This window comes from Magallana gigas, chromosome 6 (genome assembly GCF_963853765.1).
Source record: "Magallana gigas chromosome 6, xbMagGiga1.1, whole genome shotgun sequence".
Classification (NCBI taxonomy): domain Eukaryota; kingdom Metazoa; phylum Mollusca; class Bivalvia; order Ostreida; family Ostreidae; genus Magallana; species Magallana gigas.
Genome location: NC_088858.1, coordinates 42,689,907 through 42,716,736, shown reverse-complemented (window position 1 = coordinate 42,716,736; position 26,830 = coordinate 42,689,907). Strand labels below are relative to the sequence as shown.

Sequence of the window (26,830 nt, the reverse complement as noted above, 5' to 3'; positions counted from 1 at the left end):
AATGGCTTTACAGCGACGATACACATATCTCATACAAGAAGACATCAGTATGAATAGAAAGATAGGAATTGAATGGTTTTTTTGGATGTCGTCGGTCCTGTAACACACCAAGCGCTGCAGACAAATTATCATACCGCGCTAACGCGCGGTATTCAATATGTCAGCACTGACATGGTGTGTTATAGGACCGACGACATCCAAAAATAATATAACCTTAATATGCACCTGAAGAATTGTTTTAAAAAATCTGTATGAGATTTTAATTAGATAGACTAAAACGAGATCAAACTTTACGTTTAAATTGATCTTTGTTTAGATTGATTTACAAAATAAATGAACATGTTTAATTAATTAGAAAGTTATGTTGATTTTCTTGCATTAATCAGTCTGGGCGGACTCCGAAAACGGAGTAAACGGAAGTGATTTCTCAAAAGTAAAAATACTCCGAAAAAGAGTTCAGCGCGTGCGCAGTTAATCAAAATATCACATTTTTACGTGAAAACAGGGCACTCAGGAAAATTGATCGTGCAATACGGATTATTCATATGCAATTCTAAAAATACGTTTAAATGCTTTATAAGACATGTTTCAACAGAATGTATTAGGCAAAAATTAATAAACGTTCGTTGGGCAAATCAAATTTTATTTGCTGTCAAAGTTGGTCAATTCTGTTTCCGATGACGATGTCAATAAAAGTGAATAACTTAATGTTTTTTTCCATAATTTCACTATAATTATAGATTATATATGTGCTAGGGTGTGAAATAAACTATTACTGTGAGTTTTATATCCCGTTTGTAGTCATTACATCGTTCTTTTGATCACGCGATGACTCGCTCAGTCTGCACTTCTTAAAACCTTATATACATCGTAATTAGTCGTATATATTTTTTTAAACATCACCATTATTAAAGGCTTGAATACTTACATGAGAGCAAGATTTAAATTTTCATCTCCATACTTCCAAGTTTTAATTTGCAATTGAAGTCCGATTTTCTTATCTTATAAGTCCTGGTCGACCACGTATGAGTTTAAATTTTTGTGTGTATTTTACATGTTGTTTACCGAAACATTTCCACATTTCTATTGAGGTATAATTTTAAAATTAACCATTTTTGAGTCGTTTCCATTTTTTCACGCTGCTGAATGATTTTTATCTATTTTTCAATCACGTTTTTTACGGAGAAGGGCGGCAACTCTCCATTATTTACATTAGTTACAAAACGGAAGTTGAAAAAATCGCAATGCATGACGGTGCCAAATACTCCGTTTTCAGAGTTTACTCCGTTTTCGGAGTCCGCCCAGACTGTTTTATTTAAAATTTAATTTTGATTTTGAATACCTAGATAAAAAGTCTAAGAACGTTCCTGACCATAATCAAATTGAGGAGGGGGTTGCTATACAAATTTTCAAACCAAAGTATTGTTAAAGACGAGAAAACCAAGTAACAACACTATTAAAGAAAGAGATGGAGTATCATGATAATATTGTTCGGGATTTTAGTGTTATTTTAATATTCGATACTTGAACCCTCAGATGAATACACGGATAAATGGTTAACTGTTGACAACTTTAGTAAGGCAATGCCTATGTTAAATGCGTAAGATGATGAAATAATATGCTAATTAGATGTCAAAGTTTTGTTGAGACGAAATGCACTTAATGTGCACTTTCTATTTAGCAAGTATTTTTGCATGATTGAAAGGCGAAACAAAGGAAATAGACCATGACGAAATTTAAATTCACTGTTTCACATTGAACAAACGCTGCACGAGTGTGGATGAACAAGGCGAACAGGTAAGCATGTTTAAGAAACGAAACGTTAAATCTTTACTGTAGACGAAGAATTTTAGTTTAAAAAAGGTAACGTTGAATGCTATTTAGATTGTGTTTATTTTGAATGATTAATGGCTATATGTTTTGTTTTCCGTTTATAAACGCGTAGAACTGTATATTGGATCAATTTTATTGCATCAAGAAGTATCTCATCTTTGTATAAGGAGTGTATGTCGGGATAATCGATAAATGTTGAAATAGAAAATAGAAAAACATAGAAATTTAATAGCAGATTTTTTTTCAGGCAGCTAATATAAAGAAATGGATTTTTTATAGGTCCATGTGTGACCTGAGCTTACGGATATCCAAGAAAATTTTTTTAAAAAGTGAATGCAAAAATTCTTTAAAATATGTAAACAGCTGCTCATCATGTTTTTTATTTTTGAATTTGCCTTATGTCTAGAGAGAGGTCACCCCCTTCCGGTAAACATATTAAATTCATATCGGTAAAGTTACAAAAAAGCAGCCCTTATTCCACATGGGAGATAAAGCTATTCCCTTCCCAAACCCTCTCTTAATAAAACGTTCTGCATCTGAGTCTGGTTACATAAAAATATACTATTATTTAACTCGTATAATGGTTCAAAACAAATCACTAGAAATATATATATAGATATTAAAAATCCCAATAAAATGAAACCATTAAAATGCTAGATGCATGTCACTGTTTTAAAGAGAGTTACCAAAATCTTGATGTAAATACGAAACAGAAAAAGACATTCTACATATCTTGTGTCTGTGTTTATTTTTTGTCAATTAGTTTCAGCAATAATCCATACTAGTATCTGCAAAGTGTTTGCGCAAAATACAGATTTTATAATTATCTGAATGAAAACAGGACGGCATTGTGCAAAGACTGAACATGACTCGTAAAAATCATTCCACCGTATCTAAAAGGGAAAACACAAGCTATTCTTCAATAAAAGACCTTGAAAAGCAAAACTCTTTTGATAACCAAACCGTATAATTTCAATATATAAATGTATTTTTAATCAGAATATATTTCAATACGACATTCACGCTTCTTTGGTTGCTTGTTTAATCTTACTAGGAACGGTTTAATCCTATTTTAGGCATCGTTTTTGAAAGAAGGGGGAGACATACTAATTGTGAGAAGCAAAAAATGATGATAATAATAATGGGATGGGAGGGAGTGTTAGGGGTAGCAGTGTATACCTTTAACTTCGATTTCCTTATTAAAAAGACAACTTCCAAAAAGTCCTGTTCAATCTAATTCGTGAGGTTGGGGGGGGGGGGGGGGGGGGTAGTATACCTTTTACTTTTATCTCCATATCTTCACTTTACTTCACCCCCCCCCCCCTGAAAAAAATTGGGGCCAATTCTATGATAATTAACCTTTTTGTGTAAAGAGAAAAAACTTGCTGCGGGAAAATGTGCAGGGTGGAAAGGGGGGCAAGCGGCCCTCAGCCCCCCTCACTGGAATGCTACGTCCCGGGTAATTTTAAAAGAATTAAACACTTATAAGAATTAAATAATTTGATGTCCTTGAGAAGTGTTAAAGTGTAATGCAATTTTAAAGAATCGAACCACAACAAGAGAGATCAAAGCAGCCGTACATGCCACATGTGTTTAGCTGACATGAATTGCAAAAATGATTAGAATCATACGCGGCTATGGGTAAAATGACTTCATTGCAGCCGTCATCTATGGTGGCATAGATATGCCACCACTTGTCAGATAATTATGTCGACTTGTCAGATCTTGATTTCGACTTGTCAGATAATTATGTTGACTTGTCAGTTCTTTAAGTCGACTTGTCACCTATTCACGTGTTTAAAAATTTAACACTATAACCTTTCCACGCCAAATTTGTGCCATCCGGTTGAAATAATATTTTCTGACAAGTCGACATAAGGATCTTTTAAGTCGACATCCGGTTGAAATAATATTTTCTGACAAGTCGACATAATTATCTTTTAAGTCGACATAATCATTTGACAAGTCGACATAATTATCTGACAAGTCGACATAATTATTTGACAAGACGACATAACATCTGACAAGTCAACAACATTATCTAACAAGTCGACTTATAATATGAATGATCATTTTCTTTAAAATTGTGGCCACTTTAAGTTTTTCTGTTAGATAATTATGTTAACTTGTCAGATTTTTATGTCGACTTGTCAAATAATTATGTTAACTTGTCTGATCTTTATGTCGACATGTCAGATATTACGATGCCAAGTAAATGGCAGTTAGTGGCACTAATATATGGTGGCATAGATCTGCCACCACTTGTCAGATAATTATGTCGACTTGTCAGATTTTGATGTCGACTTGTCAGATAATTATGTTCACTTGTCAGTTCTTTAAGTCGACTTGTCACTTATTCACGTGGTTAAGAATTCAACACTTTAACCTTTCCACGCCCAATTTGTGCCATCCATTTGAAATAATATTTTCTGACAAATCGACATAAGGATCTGACAAGTCGACATAATCATCTTTTAAGTCGATTTAATTATTTGACAAGTCGACATAATTATCTGTCAAGTCGACATAATTATTCGACAAGACGACATAACATCTGACAAGACAACATCATTATCTGACAAGTCGACGTACAATATGAATGATAATTTTCTTTAAACTAGTGGCCATATTATTTTTTCTGTTAAATAATTATGTTAACTTGTCAGATCTTTATGTCGACTTGTCAGATGATTATGTAAACTTGTCAGATATTTATGTCGACTTATATGGTATTATGATGACAAATAAATGGCAGTTAGTGGCACTAACACGCTTTGACAACAAAATGTTGAGTCTCTATAGTCACTATGGTTATTTTCTGACAAGTCAACATAAAGATCTGACAAGTTAACATAAATATATGACAAGTCGACATTATCATATGAGAAGTTAACATAATTATCTGACAAGTGGTGGCAGATCTATGCCACCATACTAATACGCTTTAACAACAAAATATTGAGTTTCTAGTCAATATGGTTATTTTCTGACATGTCAACATAAAGATCCGACAAGTTGACATAAATATCTGACAAGTCGACATAATCATCTGACAAGTCGACATAATTATCTGACAAGTGGTGGCAGATCTATGCAACATACAAAACAGTTCTAGTTTAAAAACACAATGAATGAACTCTTTTAGCTAAGTGGAACACCAAGTTGACATCTTATACTGTTCTTTAAATCAACCAGTGTTGCGTTGCACGTATATTTTCTATCAGACCAGTTTTTATGGCAAATATCTGATTATTCGGGAGATAGTCGGAAGTTCACCAGCCGTTGTCTGCGCCGGAATCGACCCATTGTTTTTTTTTGTCGGCCGTCCAATTTTTTATCCGTCACGTAGAGATATACACCTGTATATTTTTAAGCGTCGGTGACCGATTTCTCCAGTTGAAACAGTCGTTGAATAGTCCGGTGAATTCTCGATAATCGTCTGACCATCATATTATACGACCGAATGTATACGGGCGATATATTTAACATGTACATTGAAAATGTTTACAAAACCTAAGTCATATATTAAAAAACGACCAACGATCGACGGTTTTACAATAAACATGTACCATCGGTCGGTAAGCGGCGATCATGCTTTAGACCTTCTTCGTCAACAAATCGAAGCAGTGCCTGCGTGGTGACCGCGGTTAATATTCAGCAATTGCAAAATCGACCGACCGTAAAATTCAAACTGTGTTTGATGATCCAACGACGATTCATCGACTAATATTAAAATGTTAAAACTTTAGAAGATATCGGTGTTCCACTGTTCAGTGTCGCCAAATACCAGTGTCGTGTGATCATGTTTCTTTAGCCGACGATAGGAAAAAAAATGTATGCTCTACCATTGGCTTAAATGTGAGCTAGGCATAACTAGAAACTTGATAGAAAGTGATTTGATGAATATTATGCTATGTCTGCTAAAATATTTTACACGATAAATCATGTTGATTCATTTGCATTGGTTTCCTTCGATAAATGATACCCTTCATTAAAAAATCTGGAGGTCGTTGATTTGATTATATTTAGAGTCACAGAAGGATCAACAGATAATGAAGTGATTATATTTAAGTCAAAAAATGTATGTGTTCATATGAAAATGTTCACATTAAAAAAAATTAAATTTGAAAGGGGATTTTTTTTGTGGAAAAAAATGATCAAACTGAACACTAACTTAGATCATTTCTCTTCAGGGATTTCTTTTGGTCATTTAATAAATTAAATTAAAACACAAGTTATCGTTAATTTTATTGAAATAGTGAGTGTTGCGATAATTTTCAACACACCAAACAATTGGCTTAATGACTCTCAGATTTAATTTTTAATAGATGATGGTGAATTCGCAGCAACTTGTATTACATCTTACGTTAAGTTTGATGAATAAACAACATTTTTACTATGTTGATGCCGCATTATTGATGCACAGTATTTTAAAATATTGGCTATTGGGATAATTTTATAACATACCATTTTGAAAAATTGTTGCGATGCAAATAGTTTTACAAATGACTTATTGTTTTGTTCGTTGATTTTATTTACGATGGATGCTGATTTTGAATAGCAGTCTGAGTTACACCGTGTACAATTTTATGTTTTGCTTAGGCTATATAATATATTTTCACATGTATGTGTTCAGTATAGAAACATGTTTTCATTTAATCAACATTGCATTTCCTTATTTCAGGGGAACACAAACCACAATTCTAATCATTTATTCTTAAAATCATGCCTTATTACGAAGTAAGAGTAACGACTGGAGACAAGGCAGGCGCTGGAACAGACTGCAACTGTGATATAGTACTTCTGGGTACAAAAGGAGAGCACACGAAACCTGCGAAATTAGACAACTGGTTGAGGAACGATTTAGAGCGTGCTCAGGTTGATGTCTTTAAGTTCAAAGATGATGTAGATATACCCGAAGTCACGGAGATTAAATTGAGAAGAGACCAGGCAGGGTTGTTCAGCGATTGGTTTGTAGACAAGATAGAAGTACTGAACCAAGAAAGTGGAATTAGATCAGTTTTTCCGATTCTTCGATGGATTCGTCCCGATGTTGACCTGTACTTTGGGAAATACGATACTTTTCTGCCACAATATGACCCAAGACCAGAGCAGAGGAATGCTGAACTTCAAGAGAAACGAAAGCTTTATGAGTATCAAGTGAGACTTCCAGGTTTCCCTGTGCAGGTAGTTGCTTTTACTTTATCTTACATCTCGATATTGTTTTTAATTGTAAGAAAAAGATATCTATATTGATGCTAAACGATTGTACACTGTACAAGTAATGCTCAGATTTCATTTAACACTGAATGCACGATAAACTGATTGAAGTCACTTATTATTTTTTACAAATCGTTTTTGATTCTGGTTTGCGAAACTATACGACATGGTGGAATAAACTTATAGTAGTTTATTATATAGACTTTGATACATGTATTTCTAGATTAAGGAAGTTCCTGAGGATGAAGATTTTTCGTTTTCCCACAAGGTAATGGTTTTCCATATCTATCATATCCATGTTTCTAATTCGTCATATTTTTTTCAACACAGGCGTACATATACATGCATCAGGGTAAAAAACAAGGATAATGTCTTTCTTTTTTTGTAGTGGGATTTGCTTTCAAAGAAATACTCTTTACTTGCTGGAAAAACCGTGGAGATGGTTTTTGGTGACAGAGTTTGGGAAAAAATTGAAGACATAAAAAGTGTATATTCCAAACTTTTTGGAAATCCCTTGGTAAATATTTCTTTAGATGTTTTTATTGCAAATTTTAATGATATGTTGTGTTTTCAATGAAAATAATTGACCAAGGATATAATATACGTAGTTTTGCAGAAACACGTTTTAATTGAAAGTAAAACATCAATACAACATTTGAAATCTTGACTGCATACTTTATTATTTTAAGAATACATCTTGCTAATATAATGTTTGAAACTGGTAGGATATGGATGATTGGCATACGGATGAACATTTTGGATGGCAGCGGATTAACAGGGTCAACTCAAATTTGATTAGACGTTGCTCAGAAATACCTGCCAAGTAAAATCATAGACATATTAGTTTTAATCAAATGCTTCCCATTTACCCATGGCATATGGAAACAAAATATTGTTTTTAGAGTTTATTTTTGTAACAGCCATTTTTTTCTTGTATATTGAATATTACAACCAATTCCGTTGTAATTATTTTTATCGTTATTAAAGTCATCTTTAATTATTTTTGATGATATATCTTTATTTAATATGAGTATCTTCATATTAGATTTGGAGTAACTGATGATATGATAGCCCCCTTTCTAGAAGGTCTGACAATCTCCGAAGCCATGAAAAACAATCGGTTGTTCATTACAGATCTTGAAATATTTGAAGGAATTGCATGTAAAGAAGGATATGTTGTAAGTCTTATACACGAATATCTAAATAACTTTTTGTCAACTTAGTTGGTTTCTTTAATGATAATATTTATCGCACGTATATTACAAAGAGAAACCTGAAATATAGAATAAGATATCAAAACCTCATTACGATAACGAAGTCTAAATCATCTGACTAATTTTAATTTTTTTCAAAGATATCTTATTGTTGGCATAATAGCCAAACTTTATATCAACTTTATAACTTATAAGGGTACTTACTAATTCTCATAGTGCATAATCATTTGTTAAAACTTTTTTTTTCATTTTTTTTGCTTTTGAACTAATTTTTTTAATGATTTTTAATCAAAATAAGCTTACCTGTCAATGAAGTACAAATCAAATCGATTTAAGGGAAATATCCAAAAAAAAATTCATTGATACTTCATATTTTTTTTTACCCGGAGAGATTAATATAAACGTAATCAAATTCTGACGGAGATTTACTATAGGATATGATAACATCTTTTCTCCATTCGGAAATACTCGAGACACCTTGCATAATATTTCAACGTTATCATCCAGGTAATCTTTATGTCTTTTCAATGCAAAATCCCAATATAATTTCTCTTTTGGGTTGTGAATTGAAATCTGAAGCTACAGAGGTTTTTTTCATAACAGAAAATCTGGACTTTTGTCATTCTTATGAAAAGATGTAGTTTTGGCACAAAGGTTTTTATGAAATCGACTGAGATATAAAGCAAAACATGGTAGAAGGAAAAACTTGGGACAGAGTATAGTTGACCTCTCTTTTCCTCTTACTAATAAGTTAGTAATAACAATTTAAGAATAAAACTGTTCAACGTTTATAAAATGAGATTTTTTCACAACTTCTTAAGTTGTGTTAGTATATAAACATGTATGTTATTGTTATTTTATGCAGTGTCCAGTTCCGCTTGCTCTGTTCTTTGTCAACGGTCAGGGACAACTCATGCCTGTTGCAATCCAACTGTACCAACAAAAAGGTCCCGACAATCCTGTAAGTACATTTACACTATATTTTAAATCAATTAATTTCAAACTATACCGTGATCAGTAGTATAATTGTATGCATTACTCTAACATTTAGTTTGTGGGTTTACCTTGAGTGGATCAGAGTGGTTGACACATACACTGAATTTAAAGTGGACTCAAGATGACCCCGAAAATTAATAAAAGGCAGTCCCAAAATATTAGCAAATAATAGCAAAACATCATTTAGACTATAAGATCATTGATATTTCAGGTTTTTCTTCCAAATGATCCGCCTTACACGTGGATTTTTGCAAAAATGTGGTACAATTTGGCCGATTCAAGCTATCATCAGGGTGTAGCACATTTAGGTATGGTATTTTTTTCATACGAAATGTTGAACTAAATGAACACGTATATCACATATTTAGTCTACAATATTGAATAAATTATGAATATGAATAATATAAATATGTAAAAATATATGTAGTGATATTCTATATGTTTTTAATTAATCATATATTTCAGGAGGTACTCATTTTATGATGGAGGGCATATGGATAGCAGCCAATAGATGCCTTTCTCCAACACATCCCATCTATAAACTTCTTGGGCCTCACTTTTTTGCTATCCTTGCTGTCAATATGTAGGATCTGCAATTCTAACGTCTCAAAATTTCTTATGAACCCTTCTTTGAATCATCTACTAAATATTTTTAAAGTTTTTTCTGCACATGGTTTATAAAAGATTAAAATTATTAACTTCCAGGCGGGGCTTTGAGGTATTGCTCCCTTCAGGAGGATGGGTAGACAAAACGATCTCATTGGGAAGGGATGGTATGCTTGAACTTATCGGTAGAGGGTTAGTATTCGTATGAAGACCAAGTAAAGTATTAACAATGAACTTTAATAAATAAAAATTAAAGGCATAGTGACATAAATGAAAACATCGAAAACCTGTAATGTTACTTAAAATGAGCATAGATATAATTTATTTGAATTAATAACAAAGTTTTCTGTAAAAGTTATGAAATTAACATGAAATTATATCAAAGATAATATTATTTATTTTATAGGTAATTTTAATGATTACTTTGTCCCAAAAATCTTTCATTTAATTTACGTAGCATCTGTATTGAAAGAAAATTAATTAATTGTCATATTTTTGCTTCCCATTCTCTCACCAATTCTTGCGAAATAAAAGTAATATTCAATCTAAACTGTAAAAATATCGTTCTTAATATAGAAAATTTATCGTGCATTTTAAATATTCTCTATACTTCTTGGACAACCAGATATACATATAGCAAGTATACTCTGTGCAAGGAAAATCAATCGCATTTATTACTCCTGGGTCAGTCAGTCTAACAAAAAGGCGAGGTTTTATTGATTAAAATGAAAAACACATCAAACTGTTTAAAGTTTTTCTTACTTTTTGACACGTACATTGTACGAAACAAACAAAAATGCATAGTAATAAGAAATGGCAATCATTTTTTGAAACGCAGTTCGCTATTCGCAATGCAAGATCCAAAATGTATTTCAATATGATGTTTTCGACTTTTCGACTTTTCACAAACTATTCATGGGCGAAAATTAATTTAATTGCTTTTTCGATGACAATACTGCAAATTCTAAGCTCAAAGAAAAGCCAGGGAGACCAAAGCTACATGTACATATTTGCAGCTTCTTGTAGAAGCTATATGTATATAAACATTTCGCAAAACAAGAAATCATTATCTTTAAAAGAATTAATTAAATATTATTTTAAACTTCAGATTAAGTTTGTGGAGGATGGATAATGAAGGATGCTATCCAGAAAATCTAAAGAAAAGAGGGGTTTGTTGGTTAAATTTTTTACTTACTTTTAAGGTCAGACGACACGTTCCTCGAGCATCTTTTTTGTATCTCTTCGTAATAAAGAGTTCCAATAAAATTACTATTTTTATAATGATTTTTAAAATGATTAAAATTTACTTGTATAAGTATATACGCCTAGATGGCCGAGTGGTTATATCCGTGGCCGCTCTCTGCTTGGAGCCTAGGTTCTAAAGGTTGTGGGTTCAAAGCCCGACCCCATATAGTGCTGTATTATTTATTTATTTTTATATCAGCGATTAAATTGTATTTTAAAGAAGATTATATAGGAAATTGCATTCTCTAGTATTTTGAAGAAATGCCTGAAAAGGTATCCTAATTTTTTGCAAGAAAGCGTGTTAGAGTTGTAGTAAACCATTAACAAATTCATGGAAAATGTTTTATAAAATTGAGGAACGTGTCGTCTGACCTTAAGGCGCAATTCAATCTACTCAATTACAACTCTTTGTAATCACGATAATTTTAAAACATTACATCATTATTTCTTTAAGATAAAGTCTCATGACTGAATGGGTCAAGGATATGAAAAAATTGATCAAGGATATTATTAAACAATTATAAAGCTAAAAATATGGGGTTTGTTTTCAATAATAGTATACAGCCTAAAAGATCATATCTCAAAATGAAGGTAAATCTAATAGGTAATTTATTGGCTATCAAGCCTCTTTTAGCTTTAACGTCTGAAACAATATGAAATAATATTCTTTAATTGCACTATATTTTTTTCAAAGGCATCAGAGGGACTCTGCAATAAAAATTTAAACCGGATGTCTAAAAGCCTGTGTTGCTGTTGTTTTAGTCTCATTCCACAATTGGCAACAATATTTCAAATTAAGACATATAAATATATATTTTTGAAATCAGTTTGTGACGCGACAACAGTTTTACTCAAAATAGTGTATTACTGCATGTTCAATTAGACTTTTTTCCTACATTTAATCTCTACGTTGTCAAATATCAGATATACTGCCGGGACGGATCCATTCTTCCAACGTTTTACCAGCGTGACGACTCCTTAGCATTGCATGATGTCATCAGTAGCTATGTCTCCAAATACGTCAGTCTGTACTATGGTTTGTTTGATTTCATCACAACTATTTCTTACTCATCAACATTCCAATGCCTTAAAAAGAATTTTTCACTTTATAGCTTTACCCCATCTTTTGGCTTTATACCCAACTTGCGATTTTCGAAGGGGGTTAAAAAAGTGTAGGTTTGTTAACCCATAATTGTTGTACAAGCGTGGATCCAGAAAATGCTTCCGAAGGGGATCTGAGAGATATCTATGTGTTGCCTGGGGAAGGGGCTCGAGGCACACTTAATTTTATTATTTAAGGATGACGTTTACTCAGAATGAAAAAAAATTCCACTGATGATAATGAAAAACCAACTATTGTGTGTTATAGACCTTACATGGTAGCTTTATTCTTCACTTTCAAAAAAGTAGGTCAATGACCTACTTTTTGAGTTAATGGCCATTGAATATTTTTTGAAAATTTAAGAAAAATCCATAAAAATTTTACACTATGATTGAAATTTTCTTAATTGTGAAAATAATACAAATTTCTTAACTCTTTAACAAACAAAATACAGTTTATGAATGGTAGTGACATTAAATGGATACCAAGTATTAGATTTTCATTCACAATTTTTATAGATTTTCTAGTCCGAATTTCCTCTATCAGTTTTCAAATTACTACCCATTTTTGATTCAATATAACAAAAAACTGAATGATGATAATACTAAAACATTTATAGTATTAAACTAAGTATAATGACCTTTCTCTGCTAGCATAAAATTTATATGAGGTCAATGATCAAAATTTTGAGATATGGTGTCTTTTGTCATTTTTAAGCATTTTTCAATATTTTTGGAATGTGTGCCATACAATTATCTAAACGAAAAAGCAAGATAAAACCAACAGAAAATATGCAAAATGATGTTGACTAACAAATAAAATCTTAACTTTAAATATTATAGTACTACCAAAAATATTTCAGTAAAAAACCAAATCTGAAAAATTTAGTCCGAATTTCCTCTGTTTTGCTTAAAGTCAAACTTTGTCAGAGCCTAATTCCATAATTTAGTAAACGTATCGATTGTTTTGTCAATAATAATTCATTTCATGGATACTTTTTGTATTTAAAACAAATTTTAATCATGAAATTGAACTTTTTAATAATCCGGATTTTAGAACTCAAACCCTGAGTAAACAACATCCTTAAATTTAGGGAATTAGAATTTTTCATGGGGTTTCAGACCTTCGAGTCCCTCTGGGTCCTCGCAAATAGGACTGTCTACCATTCCGTATTTTTGTAGAAAATGATGGAAACTAAACTATTTTATTAAAACATCTATAAATCTAACAGTAATTGCAAAATAAATAGTAAAAATGTATTAAATCTTAGAAAATCTTCTTCTCTACTACCATATATTATTTCTTAAAAACTAAATGCATGATTATGATGTCCATGAAGCCCTCTACCTAAATTATGAAATTCATGACCCCAGGGTCAGGGGTTCAGGCTCTAGGGTGGGGCCAATTTGGCCATATAGTAAAAATGTATTAAATCTTAGAAAATTTTCTTATCTACTCCCATATTTATTTCTTAAAAACTAAATGCATGATGATGATGTCCATGAGGCCCTCATCCAAAATTGTGAAATTCATGATCCCTGGGTCAGGGGTTCAGGCTCTAGGGTGGGGCCAATATGGTCATATAGTAAACATGTATTATAAATTGTGAAATTATTTATGGCCCCTGGGTCAGGGGTTCAGGCTCTAGGGTGGGGCCAATATGGCCATATAGTTAAAATGTATTAAATCTTAGAAAATCTTCTTCTCTACTCCCACACATGTTGGCAAAAAACTGAATACATGGTTATGATGTCCACTAACTCCTCTACTTAAATTGTGAAATTCATGGCCCCTGGGTCAGGGGTTCAGGACATGAGGGGGGGGGGGGGCAATATTGCAATATAGTGTTAATGCATATAATTTGTAAAACTTGTCTTCTCTATTCTCACACATCTGTTTAAAAAACTGAATAATAATTATGTTTACCAGGAAGTCCTCTACTGAAATTTAAATTTTCATATCACCTCAAGGATGGGTTTTGACTCTAGGGCAGGACCAAAATGGATGTATAGGTGTTAATGCATATAATGTCAAAAAATTATCTTCTTTACTCACACACACCTGAGAGGAAAACTGAATTCATGATTTTGTAGACCAGATCTTTTAGTTCTTCGCCAAAATTATAGGTTTCACAGTTCTTTTTGAAAGATTTCTGGCAGGGAGGTGGTCATCATTACAAAGAACTAGGTACGGTTGTAATGGTATAAATGCCTAAAATTCTTCTACTCCAGTATGAAACCTAATTAATTAGATGCATATATGAGCCTCTCGACAAGTTTGGGTATGGGTTATATGCTACTCAGGTGACCGTTAAGGCCAATTGGCCTCTTGTTTAACTTGTTAAGAATTGCGAAATATAGCTGTTGTCAGTTTCCCTTTAGCTAACTATATATAAGATAAGCTTTGGATGGATACTACTTACAGTTTATAGTCAGTTTTTCGAGGGGCTGACCATATGCTTCACAAAAAATGTTTAAAACATAATTAAATGCACTTTTTGCAATGAAATGCAACAGTGAGTATGTTTTATTGATATTTATTCTAGATAAAACAGAGAAACTAATTGAGGATTTTGAAATCCAGAACTTTGGAAAAGATTTGTTCAACCCAAGATCAGAGGGCGGCTGTGGACTTTTAGTACGTTATTTACCTTTTGAAAACAATTATTTGTGCGTCTTATAAAATCAAAATTATTTTTAGCTAAAAGTTCATTCATTCTAAACAAACATTTCATAAAATTGAAATACATTTTTCAAGATATTCACTTAAATTTGGCGAACAATATTTTATAAAATTGATTTCGATGATTACCATAATTATGTATACAGAATAAACAGAAAAAATATATCATGCTAATTAGTGGCTTATATATTTTATATGTAGTTACATTAGTTGTATATTTTGACAACGTGTAAATTCTTCTCTAATAGGGACTTCCATTTGAGAATGGACGGTTGTCTTCAGTTGATGAACTAGTAGCTCTCATAACAACCCTAATATTCACGTCCAGTGTTGTACATGCCGCTGTCAACTTCCCTCAATATGATTCATACGGATTTCCACCAAATTACCCGCCAACGCTCAAAGGAACTCCTCCCAAAAATAAGGTAAACCGCTAGGATGTATTTCCATAATATATGATATTAGTTTATCATTAATATGTATCCTGCCGTAGAGATGTTCACATTCACAGACATTTATATAGGTCATTTTGAAACTATCAGTCTAAGTGGTACAATGTAGTTTGAAATACATTAAAACATTTTTCAACTGTTCCCTACCAGTCGCTCATAATGAAGGTATAGTTAAATGATTTTAAAACCGAAGTATTTAAATAATTGCGCACATTTCTAATATGAGTTAACGAGCTTTTCTGAGAAAAAAAATCTCATCTGTAGACGGAAAAGCTCATATAAATCATGTTGTGTTATATTTAAAGATGATATAAACTCCATCTAACTCTCGGATGCATTATGCTTCAGTGATCGAAATATTTCAGGAAAATTGTGTCCATTCCATATTGAACGCTGGCGTACGTTTAATCACGACTTCGAACATACTAAATTGTTTGTGATATTTAAACAATAACTATTCTCAAGGTATTTATAAAAAATTCTCTAAAAAAACAATGCCTCGAAATATATTACATCGAATTTATCGAATATTTTAAGTACTAAGTCTTGTCAGCAGGGATGTTTTGAGCTTAGGTCCAAACACCGTTTCACTTCCGGGTCGCCAGATTAATTGCATAGAAAAGTTGATTAAAATGAACCCCCGAAAATAAGAATTTGGAGTTTAATCTCGAATCATATCTTTACGTTTTAAACATAAAAAATCGTGTTATAAATGGACTACAAGCATAGAAAATCAACATAATTAGTTTTAAATGACAAACAACTAGTATCATTCCTTGAAAAAAGATACACCATATATGAACTTAAAATTGTTCAAACATTGTATTTTTATGTTTTAAACGAGGGTAGATAAATAGTCTATTCATTTTTTGCCAGAACCCATTGACAGAAAAGGATATCCTTGATGCACTACCTGACAAATCAACTATTTTGGACACAATGGTCATTACAAAAATTCTCAGCGAAAAGAGTGTAAATTCCTTGGGCGACTTTGAAGTTACATATACCTACGACCCCCCAGCTGTAAAGATAGTAGAAGAGTAATACTTATTTTGATCTCTTGATTTTTGTCTGACATATTGTATTTTTCAATCATTAAACATTTTTTGTAATGTTATTTATACTTTTACACATAATATTATACATAACACATTTTTTTTTTACCCAAAAAGTAACTCGCGTAATATACACAAATCAAATAATAAGTCTATATGTTTTAAATAAGCAGATTAAAAATTAAATAATTTGTTACAATTCAATTATCTTTATTTTTATTCAATGAATGATTATTTTATATTTTTTCTTCAGCTTCAGAGAGGATTTAAGATGTATTAGTGAAAAGATCCACAAAAGAAATGAGCAACTTGAGAAAAAATATGACTACCTTTTGCCAGAAGATATTCCCAACTCTATTAGTGCATAGATAATAAAGACGTCTGAGGGAAAAATGAAAAATGGTGACAGCTTCACAAGATATACAACACAAACTTTACGCAAAATTACAGATCTTAATCTTCATATGCTATACTACATAATCTTTGCCTTAGTCAATAAAATCCTAATAATCTAATTCAAATGAATCTACATTTAAGCAAAGTGAAAATTGTTTTATGAATTATACGTTCATATAACTTAACTCATACTTAATTGTGAGCAAATCATTTGTAAACAGCAGTCACGTTAATTAAGGCCATGTATATTTCATACACAGTCAGTGCGAAATAGTTCTTCTTTTGAGCATTTTGACGTCATTCGTTTTGAACTTAAATAGAAACGTGTTACTATGTTACAAAACGCTTAATTTTTATTGATATACATGTATTCATTATTTGTTATTATACTACGGCAGTCGGTAAGTTATGGTCGTTGCATGGATTGTAGTTGACACTATATGTTTTATAAATACGTGCTCAGTAATTTCGATATAGGACAAGAGCGGAATCAACTAAAAGCCCTGTATAACTATATAAATCCCCAGATTCTGCTTCCACCACGGTTGCGTGATATCTCGATAATCATAAATTCACCCAAACTACAAATGTATATCCATTCACTAGATAAAAAAAAAATACAGATTTTCTGTTTTGGAAAAAATCCACCCCTTTACAGCTTAAGGTTTCAGTACACAACCAAAAATAGAAAGTCTACGGAGATTTTGCACTTCAAAAGCCATTAAAGTACCCCGATTGATCATATTGAAATATTCTGAGAGTATGAGAGTATTTCGAGTAATCCTGAATGGAGAGAAGAAGTAAGCATTTCCAACTTTGAATCTTCTTACGGTGTTTTTTCGTTCATGAATTACCTCTGGTAAAATAAAAATACTTATCGATGACGATATCTTGGATTTTCCCTCTTTTATCGATTTGAATTATACTTCATTAACAGGTCTGTTCATTTAAAACCATGTAAATTTTGCTCACTAATATTTCTGAAATTTGTCTTGATCACAATCATAAATTGTTTGTTGAATAAACCAAATTATTGGGAGGACAAAACCAATTGATACTTTTTCTAAATATTCGTGTTGCATTGCTTGGGGGTTTTGTGTTCCCTCAAAGAAATTATTTTTATTATCTTTTAATTTTTCGAACTTTCAAAAGGAACCGAAATTGCTGATATAAACAAGCAAAAGTCTAGAACTTTGTAAAAGAATTGGTTTGTTTGGAAATTTTTCTTATTCTGTAATAACACAAAAATCGGACCAAGTAACTTTAAACGACTGTGCAATGCTTTACAATGAACATTGTGGATTTGCTAGGGACATTGCAACAAACCTGAATTTTTTCACAAAACGTTTACTTAGATTTTTATTTATTTATATTTAAATCCATCTAACGCTAACGCAAGTTATGTATTTTTTCCTGCAACGTCGACACTTTCGTATCCCCCATGAATCACCAAAAAAGCCTTCTATTTTTTAAAAACACTGTAGTAATTCATAGAAATGGCATATACTGTATGCTATTTCTATGGGTCACAGCAAGCATTACAAGCCACATGTACCATTCTTAGTAAAGATCTTCTCCAAAATATTGATTTTGCATTTCACATTGATTTCAATGTAATCAAATTAAAATTGTAAATCGATTTTGTATGATGGTCCAATAAAAATGAAATACAGGACCAATACATACTAAAAAGTGTGATCCTTAACCTGCTCTTTTCTGTCTAAGAGTTACCATTTATGATTTTGTTAGTATTAACACACAAAAACATCAATAATAAATATCAATGTAATGACAACTTTAAAGCTACATGGTCTCATTTTTTCGCTATCACAGTACCAAATTTTTTTCCATACAAATCAATTATCTTAGAAAGCTCTAGACTTTCGCCTATTTACACCAAAAGATTCGGTCTCCTTTCAAAGTTAGAAATAATCAAAGTAAATAAAATAATTCTTTATGGGCATACAAAATACAAAAATCCCCAAACCAAACTGCATCATGGGAATGTTTGAAAAAGAGAACTGTGCGGTTTTGTCTCCCGAGTGATTAGGTTTATTCAATCTGCACGTTATCCATCGATTGTAAACACAGCAAACTTCAGAAATATTTAATTAAGTGAACAAAATGTACAGAGGTTTATTTCTAATTTGCTGAAACATTATCACCTTTATTTATAGCTATGTCAAAGTCGAAGTACAATCATACCTGCCTCTACGTCAGGGGCGGATTTTTATATCAGGCGAAATAACGCAGTACCCCTTCGTTTTATTTGTTTTTAAAACAGATTTTGTAGATCATATTTCCACTGAAGTATCGCTTGTTAGACCAGAAAAACTACTGCAATGCATTTTATTATACACGTATTCAGAACAACCATCGTTTAAAATCGGTCCAAAAATTTGATATAAAGCGAATCAAGCAGCTTTAAATAAACATATCTTAACGCTATCAAATAAGGTTCTAATATTTTTTTTATTCCTAGTTAGTATTTACAAGTACGCACTCTAGGAGAGCAAAACAAACACATCATTTTCATTATCTCTTTTAATAAAAAATAATAAAAATGTGATAATTCTTACTTTGCTTGGGAGTCATTTAGATTTGGATTTAATCTTAATGTCCATAATACAAAGTAGCTATTCGAATAGTTTTTCTGTATATAATACTTCATACATATACGTGTATAGTTTAATATAATTTAAAACAACCTTTATGACAATGATTTTAATTCTGGTTGTAACGCGCTTTCTGAATGGCTAAAAAAAAATTTATATCGTATAAAGAATGTTGCCTACGTCATAGTAAGACTTGCGACAAATCGTATCAATACGCATGACGTTACGTTTGAATTGTGTACAATTTTACGTCATTTTAAAGGTCATATGACCGTTTTATTTACAATGAAGAGTAAATAAATTAAATAATAAGCAATGAATTCAATATTTATTAGTTTTATACGATATAAATGATTTGAAACAGTTTACGTCTTTTTAAAAACCGCTTTGAGGTCGCTCAATCTTGCAACCTTCCATTAAACAAACTCAATGCAAAGTTTTCAAAATTCTTGAAATCTCAAGTAAATGTATGAGTGTTTATCTGTTTTAACATTTTCACACCTATGATTAAATACCTGTACAATACGTTAGACTGCTAAGGTTCGTTAAAGACACATGCATTTAAATGAATTGTGTTATTGCGATAAAGGATCTTTCAATTCATGGACGATTCCGAGGTAAGCAGACAAAAAATGACATATTATTTATATATGTAAAAACGTTTGAAAGCATTAAGGTATTTTTGGTATTTACTTGAAAAAAAAAGACAATCATAATTGAATCGCTGATAGAATATACAAATACTAAATGTATTGTAGAATTGAATCTCCTCAAGAGACTGAAACAGACGTATTAAGAAGTGTTAAAATGCACTTATTTAAAATTCTTCCTTCTTACAACTGATGAAATGCAATAAACAGCAAAACCTTTTTTCACAATTTTTTTTGCAAACACATTATAAAAAATGTAATATTAAATTTAGAAGTTACTTCGCTTCTTTAAGAGATCGTTCTCTAGTGGTATCGTCCATGGGGACCTGTTTGGACTTTTTTAATGTGATGACACCCCCCCCCTCCCCTCGATAGACTATTGTACAATATTTATCGATCTTTTTAATTACTTATATTTTGTCTAAATGCATTTCAATATATGAAAGCTACGAATATATAATGTTATTATTTTAGAAAAGAAAAAGCAAAAAAAAAAATAAATAAATAAATAAATAAAAAAAAAAAATAAATAAATTAAAAAAAAGAAAAAAAAGAAATTAAAAAAACCAAAACAAAACAAACAAACAAAAAACCCATGATAGATATGTTAACGCTTTTCTTGAAGAAGCTGTAATTGTGGTACATAATAAGAAATTTATGTTTAACATACATCTCCTGGATGTCTAGTCATTATATATCTCTTTTTTATTCATTATCGCATTGTTTAATAAATTTTTATAATCTAATATTTCAATTTTCACTTCTTTTGCTGTTATGTGTATTTTTATTAAAAGTCACCCAAACGTGCTGCATACATGTCTTGGGACAGACTTGACAAACATTGGTTGATGTAGATTTCACAAATTTAGGAATACATTTCCTTTAATTTCTTTTCAAGTTATACAGCGGGTTTTCTAAATATCCTAAATATACACTTGCTCTAGTATACCGTTCATTGTGTATGAAATCTAGTAATTCTAAAAAGCCTTTGTCTCTTACAATGAGACTTTTGTTTAAAAATGACTGTTGTTAAGGGTTCAATCATGGTATAAAGCAATGGTTTACTGATCTGACCCTCTTTGTTAAGAGATAACGTTCAGGACAAAAACATTGAACATTTCTTGTAATATTTGCTGTCATTCAAGTCTCAAGTTTCGTATCAGTGGCAATCATATATCTTACTTTCTTCATTACAGAATAATGCCTCTTTCTTTTCCCGTCACTTCGACACTATTTTGTTTGACCAGAAGCATTTTCCTTTTTAAAAAAACTGACTCTCATGGCTCATTAAGTTTTTAAAATTAATATCAATTTAGTCTATCTCATAACAAATACAGATATCTATAACAATGCACCTTGTGTGCTATTGTAGAAATCTATAATTTAATCAGTTGCAAAAAGTGAAGGCTCAAATGAGCATTGATCAGTTGCGTAGAAAGCTAGAACTAGAATGACAAATACGTAACAAATAGGCCTAAGGCAAGGGCTTTTGGGAAAACGAATGACCAAAAAACAAATTTTAGGCACTTTTTAAACATAAAATGTAGAGTCCTTCAAACATATTTTTGGTAGTTTAAAGGCAAAAACATTTTTAATTCCATCCATTTTTTGATTTATTGTATTCACTGATGTATTACAAGTTTCCTTTTAATAAAGCCTTTATCTTTAGCTTACTTATTTATACCTAATCGCCTTTTATCAATTTGAACAAAACAATTCCCCAATGATCATAATACTTATTTTGTTTTTAAATTACAAAAAAAAAAAAAAAATAGGTGAGGTGATAGAGTGGGGGTGATTTATTATTTTTTAAAAACAAGTTTGTTGAATTGGACTTAAATTATCTGTAAGGAAATGTAAACAAATGTGCATCGCCCCACTTTGAACTCAAAATCGCTTGTTTCATCCATTGCCATAGTTATTAATTTTGCATTATCAGGTTAAGGAGGGTTATGCAGATTTTTGCAAGTCTCAGAACACGAGCAAAAGTGGAAGTAGAAATATTGTCCAGTTCATCAGAATGTTTAGTAGGCAACTCTTCTGGTGTTTTTTCATTGATAGAAATACCTTGAGTATCGAAGCTTTGTCTCATGATTTTGAAAATTTCATCCCAAATTCCTATTTATGGTTTGTTACCCGACATTGTTTTCACTGATTGACTACGCAATAACTAACATTTTTAAAGTCACATGGATTTCACTGAGCGATTGATACTACAAAATACTTCTTATCAACGACATCGCATGTTTGAAACATCTAGAGTCTTGAAAAATAGAAACGATAGATATTTGCTGTTTAGTATTTTATTGTGGTTTTTAATTGAATGTGACATTTTAATATTATTTTAATTTGTGGTTTTGAAACAATGTGTAGGCTCGTGCCTTAAGTGCTTAAGGGCAGCTACGCCATTGTTAAAATAACTAAAATAAAAAAGAATGTTATAGAGCGTTGTTAAAAACGACAAATAAAAAAGAAATAATTTGACACAGGTATGATGAAATTCAAAATACATGTACAGTAACTGCTGTGTTATTTGTTTGATTGAACTCAAATGTATCTGTGTATTTCTTAATCTTACAAAAAGTAAAATAACGGATTTACATGTAGAATTTGCTTGAAAACACACTGTTTTATGATAAAAATGCAAAAATGGCGGGAAAAGGTCTTTACGATGTCATATTTCGATATTGTGGGCACTTGAATTAAAATGAAAATTATGTTAACACATCACAGATATATCTGAACTAAAATATCAAAGAATTACAGTAAAATGATGATGTACATATTAGGGGGGGGGGCATTTTAGGCACATATCATATATAGTCCTTTACTCAATCACCTACTTCTAGTGACCTCTCAGAATTTTTGAAATCGCACTCAAGGTAAACATTATCACTAAAAATTGACTGTTTTTTATTAAATCATTACAAAAATACACTGTTTTAAAGAGTGAAAAACAGTGAAAAAAGTATTTTGGGGGATACATTTGAATATTATAATGTTAAATTTGTACATAAAAATTCTATATTTGTTATTCTTAAAGCCTTAATTTCAGTTCTTTAAATGTAACTGGTTTGTATAAATATAATTAATAAAGATACACATGGAGCTCAAAATATTGATTTCCTTCAATTGTCCGGATTCTAAATTTATTTGTAAATGTAGAAGCAATGATCAGATGTTTTTCATTAGCTTGCTAGAATATATTAAGTGATTTTTCTCAGATACACAGGATGAATGACCATCTTTAAGTTCTCCTTAAAGATAGCTTAAAGATGCTTAAAGGTAGCTTAAAGACGATCTTTAAGCCACCTTTAAGCTACCTTTAAGCTATATGTGTTGCTTAAAGATGGCTTAAAGAAAGCGTAAAGATGGCTTAAAGGCAGCTTAAAGACTATCTTTAAGCCACCTTTAAGCCACCTTTAAGGACAACTTATAGGTCCTTAATGTCCAAACTTCTTTAAGCCACCTTTAAGCCACCTTTAAGCTACCTTTAAGCCACCTTTAAGCCATTAAAAAATTTTTATTTCAATATTGTGCTTAATTTCCAACAAAATGTATTAACTTTATAAAAGAAAAGGTATTAAAACGGTTTTTGTTCTAGAAAGAAAAATGAAAAAAAACACAAAAAAAACCGGCCACAGCGAGAATTGAACCCGGGACCCTCAGTTTACTAGCATCACCACACTTCCTCTGCACCACGGCAACTTACATATATATGAGCGTTTTTATATCCTATATATGAGTGGATATTGAATCACTGTATTGAATGTGTTTACTTGAAAAGATTTTGACAAACCATTCAGTTTGTAACAATCAATTATATCTAATTTATAAATTACATGCATGCGTGTATTTAGAATGAAATACGGAACTTGGTCTTCAGTGAACAAAAATATATTATACCTAAATGGAAACCGTTAGGTTCACTATAGTAGGCTTTCTTAGTTAATAAATTTAAACCGAGTAGATATACGTTCATCTAATTTATAGCTATAAAATTGTAAGAAAGAAAATGAAATCATTTCTTTTATGAAATGCATTGATACTATTAGGGTATTTGTTCAATCTCCCGCAATTTCCCGGTTTTCATGATCGCGGCGCCGTTCCAATATGTTTAAATATTTACATGTAATTGTATGTACATGATTTTTAAACTATCAATTCTATAACAAACAAAATTACCAATTACCGGTGACGTATTTACTGCATGTGGCAATTGCAAATGACTTGTATATACAATTGTATGATGAGCCAGGCCGGGTATATTTGACATATTTACCCTTATACATATATTTAAATAATCAACCCCTATTTATAATCACCGGTACATTAATTAATTAGCCTCAAGATTTTACTCTTACATACATGTATCGTTTGTAGACGTAACATCTTTGAAACCTAGAGCTAGGAAATAATACTTTGAAAATGAATTACAAATGTAAATTAACTTTTATTCACTAGACTTATCGTATACTCGTACATACTAAGATTCAACGTCTTTAGAAACCCTGACGTGCACCTGGGCACACGACACACCTGTTGTGTATATCTTGTATATTCTGTGTTAGTTCCAGGGGTTTTCTTAAGTTGGACAAACAATAGACTTTAATTAGATATACACAAACATGCACCTGGGCACACGACACAACTGTTGTGTATATCTTGTATATTCTGTGTTAGTTCCAGGGGTTTTTCTTAAGTTGGACAAACAATAGACTCTAATTAGATATACACAAACGAACAAAACTATGTCTAGACAAACAAAGCAGTAATATCCTGCCTGATATAACAAAGGCAGTTGAGGGTCTTTTCATCTTTAACATGTATCTAGCAGATCTAGAGTTAGAAATAAGGAAAATTGAAAAAAAAAATACAAACCTTAAACCGATTATCAAATTAAATCATGCATTTTTGGTTCATTATCTTTATTTTGTTTAATAACCGGAGGAACAGAGAGAGAGAGAGAGAGAGAGAGAGAGAGAGAGAGAGAGAGAGAGAGAGAGAGAGAGAGAGAGAGAGAGAGAGAGAGAGAGAGAGAGAGAGAGAGAGAGATTTTTTTCACCGATTAATTTATAATAGGAAACAAACATACTTTAATTAGTTTTATGCACATATTAAGATACAGAGACTGCGCTCATCCCTACAATAATTTTGAAACCCCCCAAAAATTATAAAGAATTTTATAACGGCAATCTGTGTCCATCGGAGCGGTGCTAATGATAGCGATCTGTGTTTAATGGAGCGACGATTAAAACCGCCTGGAACACCCCCCCCCCTTCCTTGGAAATTATATTATCACTCGGATGACCCCCTCCCATCTCTATAAAAGAGCTTTTGCATTTAATATAAGTTTTTATTGTTCAGCTTGATCAATATTGACTTAAAGGCCACTTAAAGACAGTGTAAAGGCAGTGTAAAGAGAGCGTAAATGCCACTTAAAGATGCTTAAAGATGGCTTAAAGGTGGCTTAAAGGTGGCTTAAAGAAGTTTGGACATTAAGGACCTATAAGCACTTGCTTAAAGGTGACTTAAAGGCGGCTTAAAGGTTGTATAGCCTTTAAGCTCCTTTAAGTCACCTTTAAGCCACCTTTAAGGACTTGCTTAAAGATGGTTTTTCGCCCTGTGATAATTACAGTAACTGTTGTGGTTAACTAGTGAATTTGAATAAACCAAAATACTACTCCAAAAATTGTGTGAAATTCAGCTATCAGCCATATTTATTTGATATCAAAGAAATCATATATCTTAGCTTTGAATTTTTTTTCTATATATTCATATGGAACTTTCCTTCTTATTGATATCGATGAATTCTAAAAATGGCTACGACTAGAGAGCCCAGTTCTGGGATGATATTCCTCTCACAAAAAAGAAAATGGGAGAAAGTTTCGTTCAGCCTTAAATCTCCTTTTTAATTATAGTAAATTATGTCGCTAACGGTTGAGATCGTTTTGCACAAAACTATTACACATACCCGGTAAAAATCAGTAAAAGACTGTAACTGGCATAAAAGTTGAAAAAAAATTGTTATTTTTACAAAAGCCGTTTGAACCTCAAACTTATAATGTTTTTTTTTATTTTTAGATTCAGGGAGGAATTGAGAAATATCAGTTCAAAAATTCATCAAAGAAACGAGAAGCTTGAACGAAAATATGAATACCTGTTGCCGGAAGAAATCCCAAATTCCATCAGTATATAACTCATTAAGAACACTGTTAAACTGAAGCAAGATAAAGTTTAAAAAATTGAATTGATGTAGACTAACTTGGTTAATTGACATGTTCTATCTATTTAGCCATTCAATTAGAACATTTACATTTGAATTGGTAAACAATCATTGTGAGTTTTCCTTTTTGTATTTCATTTGATAGATCGGGAGTTTAATTAAGGTCTCCCGTTTCCAACGGAAGACCTTATTGTTTTCGTTCGGTTTCTTTTTCCCTATTTAAGGTCTTCCGTTTCCAACGGAAGACCTTATTGTTTTCGTTCGGTTTCTTTTTCCCTATTCTTCTTATTATTAAGGTCTTCCGTTTCCAACGGAAGACCTTATTGTTTTCGTTCGGTTTCTTTTTCCCTATTATTATTATTTTTTTTCTTTTTTTTTCCAACCAATTTTGTGTACGCGATTTCTCTGAATCTACCCGACCGATTTACATGAAACTTTCAGGTCTGATAGATAATGATCTGAACCTTATTGGAAATTTTTTTTAATGATGACGTCACTTCCGATTTTGAGTTATTTACAATTTAACGATTTTCAGAGG

General features: G+C 31.6%; 1 protein-coding gene across 1 annotated transcript; it reads left to right on the top strand.

Annotated features, from left to right (window-relative positions):
* The first annotated feature begins 1,638 nt into the window (after window positions 1–1,638).
* Window positions 1,639–16,920, top strand: LOC105327236 (allene oxide synthase-lipoxygenase protein). Its single transcript, XM_020066806.3, has 16 exons — window positions 1,639–1,797; window positions 6,518–7,020; window positions 7,277–7,321; window positions 7,442–7,570; window positions 7,779–7,876; window positions 8,099–8,231; window positions 9,133–9,228; window positions 9,475–9,571; window positions 9,729–9,846; window positions 9,969–10,061; window positions 10,978–11,038; window positions 12,039–12,150; window positions 14,762–14,853; window positions 15,147–15,323; window positions 16,227–16,390; window positions 16,659–16,920. Exons 2-16 carry the CDS (start codon window positions 6,559–6,561, stop codon window positions 16,771–16,773), a joined length of 1,992 nt encoding a protein of 663 aa, XP_019922365.3. The 5' UTR covers window positions 1,639–1,797; window positions 6,518–6,558; the 3' UTR covers window positions 16,774–16,920.
* The last annotated feature ends 9,910 nt before the right edge of the window (window positions 16,921–26,830 follow it).

Bases quoted from the DNA above. Each gene is read 5' to 3' on its own strand.
- LOC105327236 (XM_020066806.3), top strand. From the start codon at position 6,559: ATGCCTTATTACGAAGTAAGAGTAACGACTGGAGACAAGGCAGGCGCT. The intron at 7,571-7,778 runs GTAAATATTTCT...TGAAACTGGTAG, and splicing joins AACTTTTTGGAAATCCCTTG to GATATGGATGATTGGCATAC. The intron at 16,391-16,658 runs GTAATACTTATT...TTTTTTCTTCAG, and splicing joins GCTGTAAAGATAGTAGAAGA to CTTCAGAGAGGATTTAAGAT.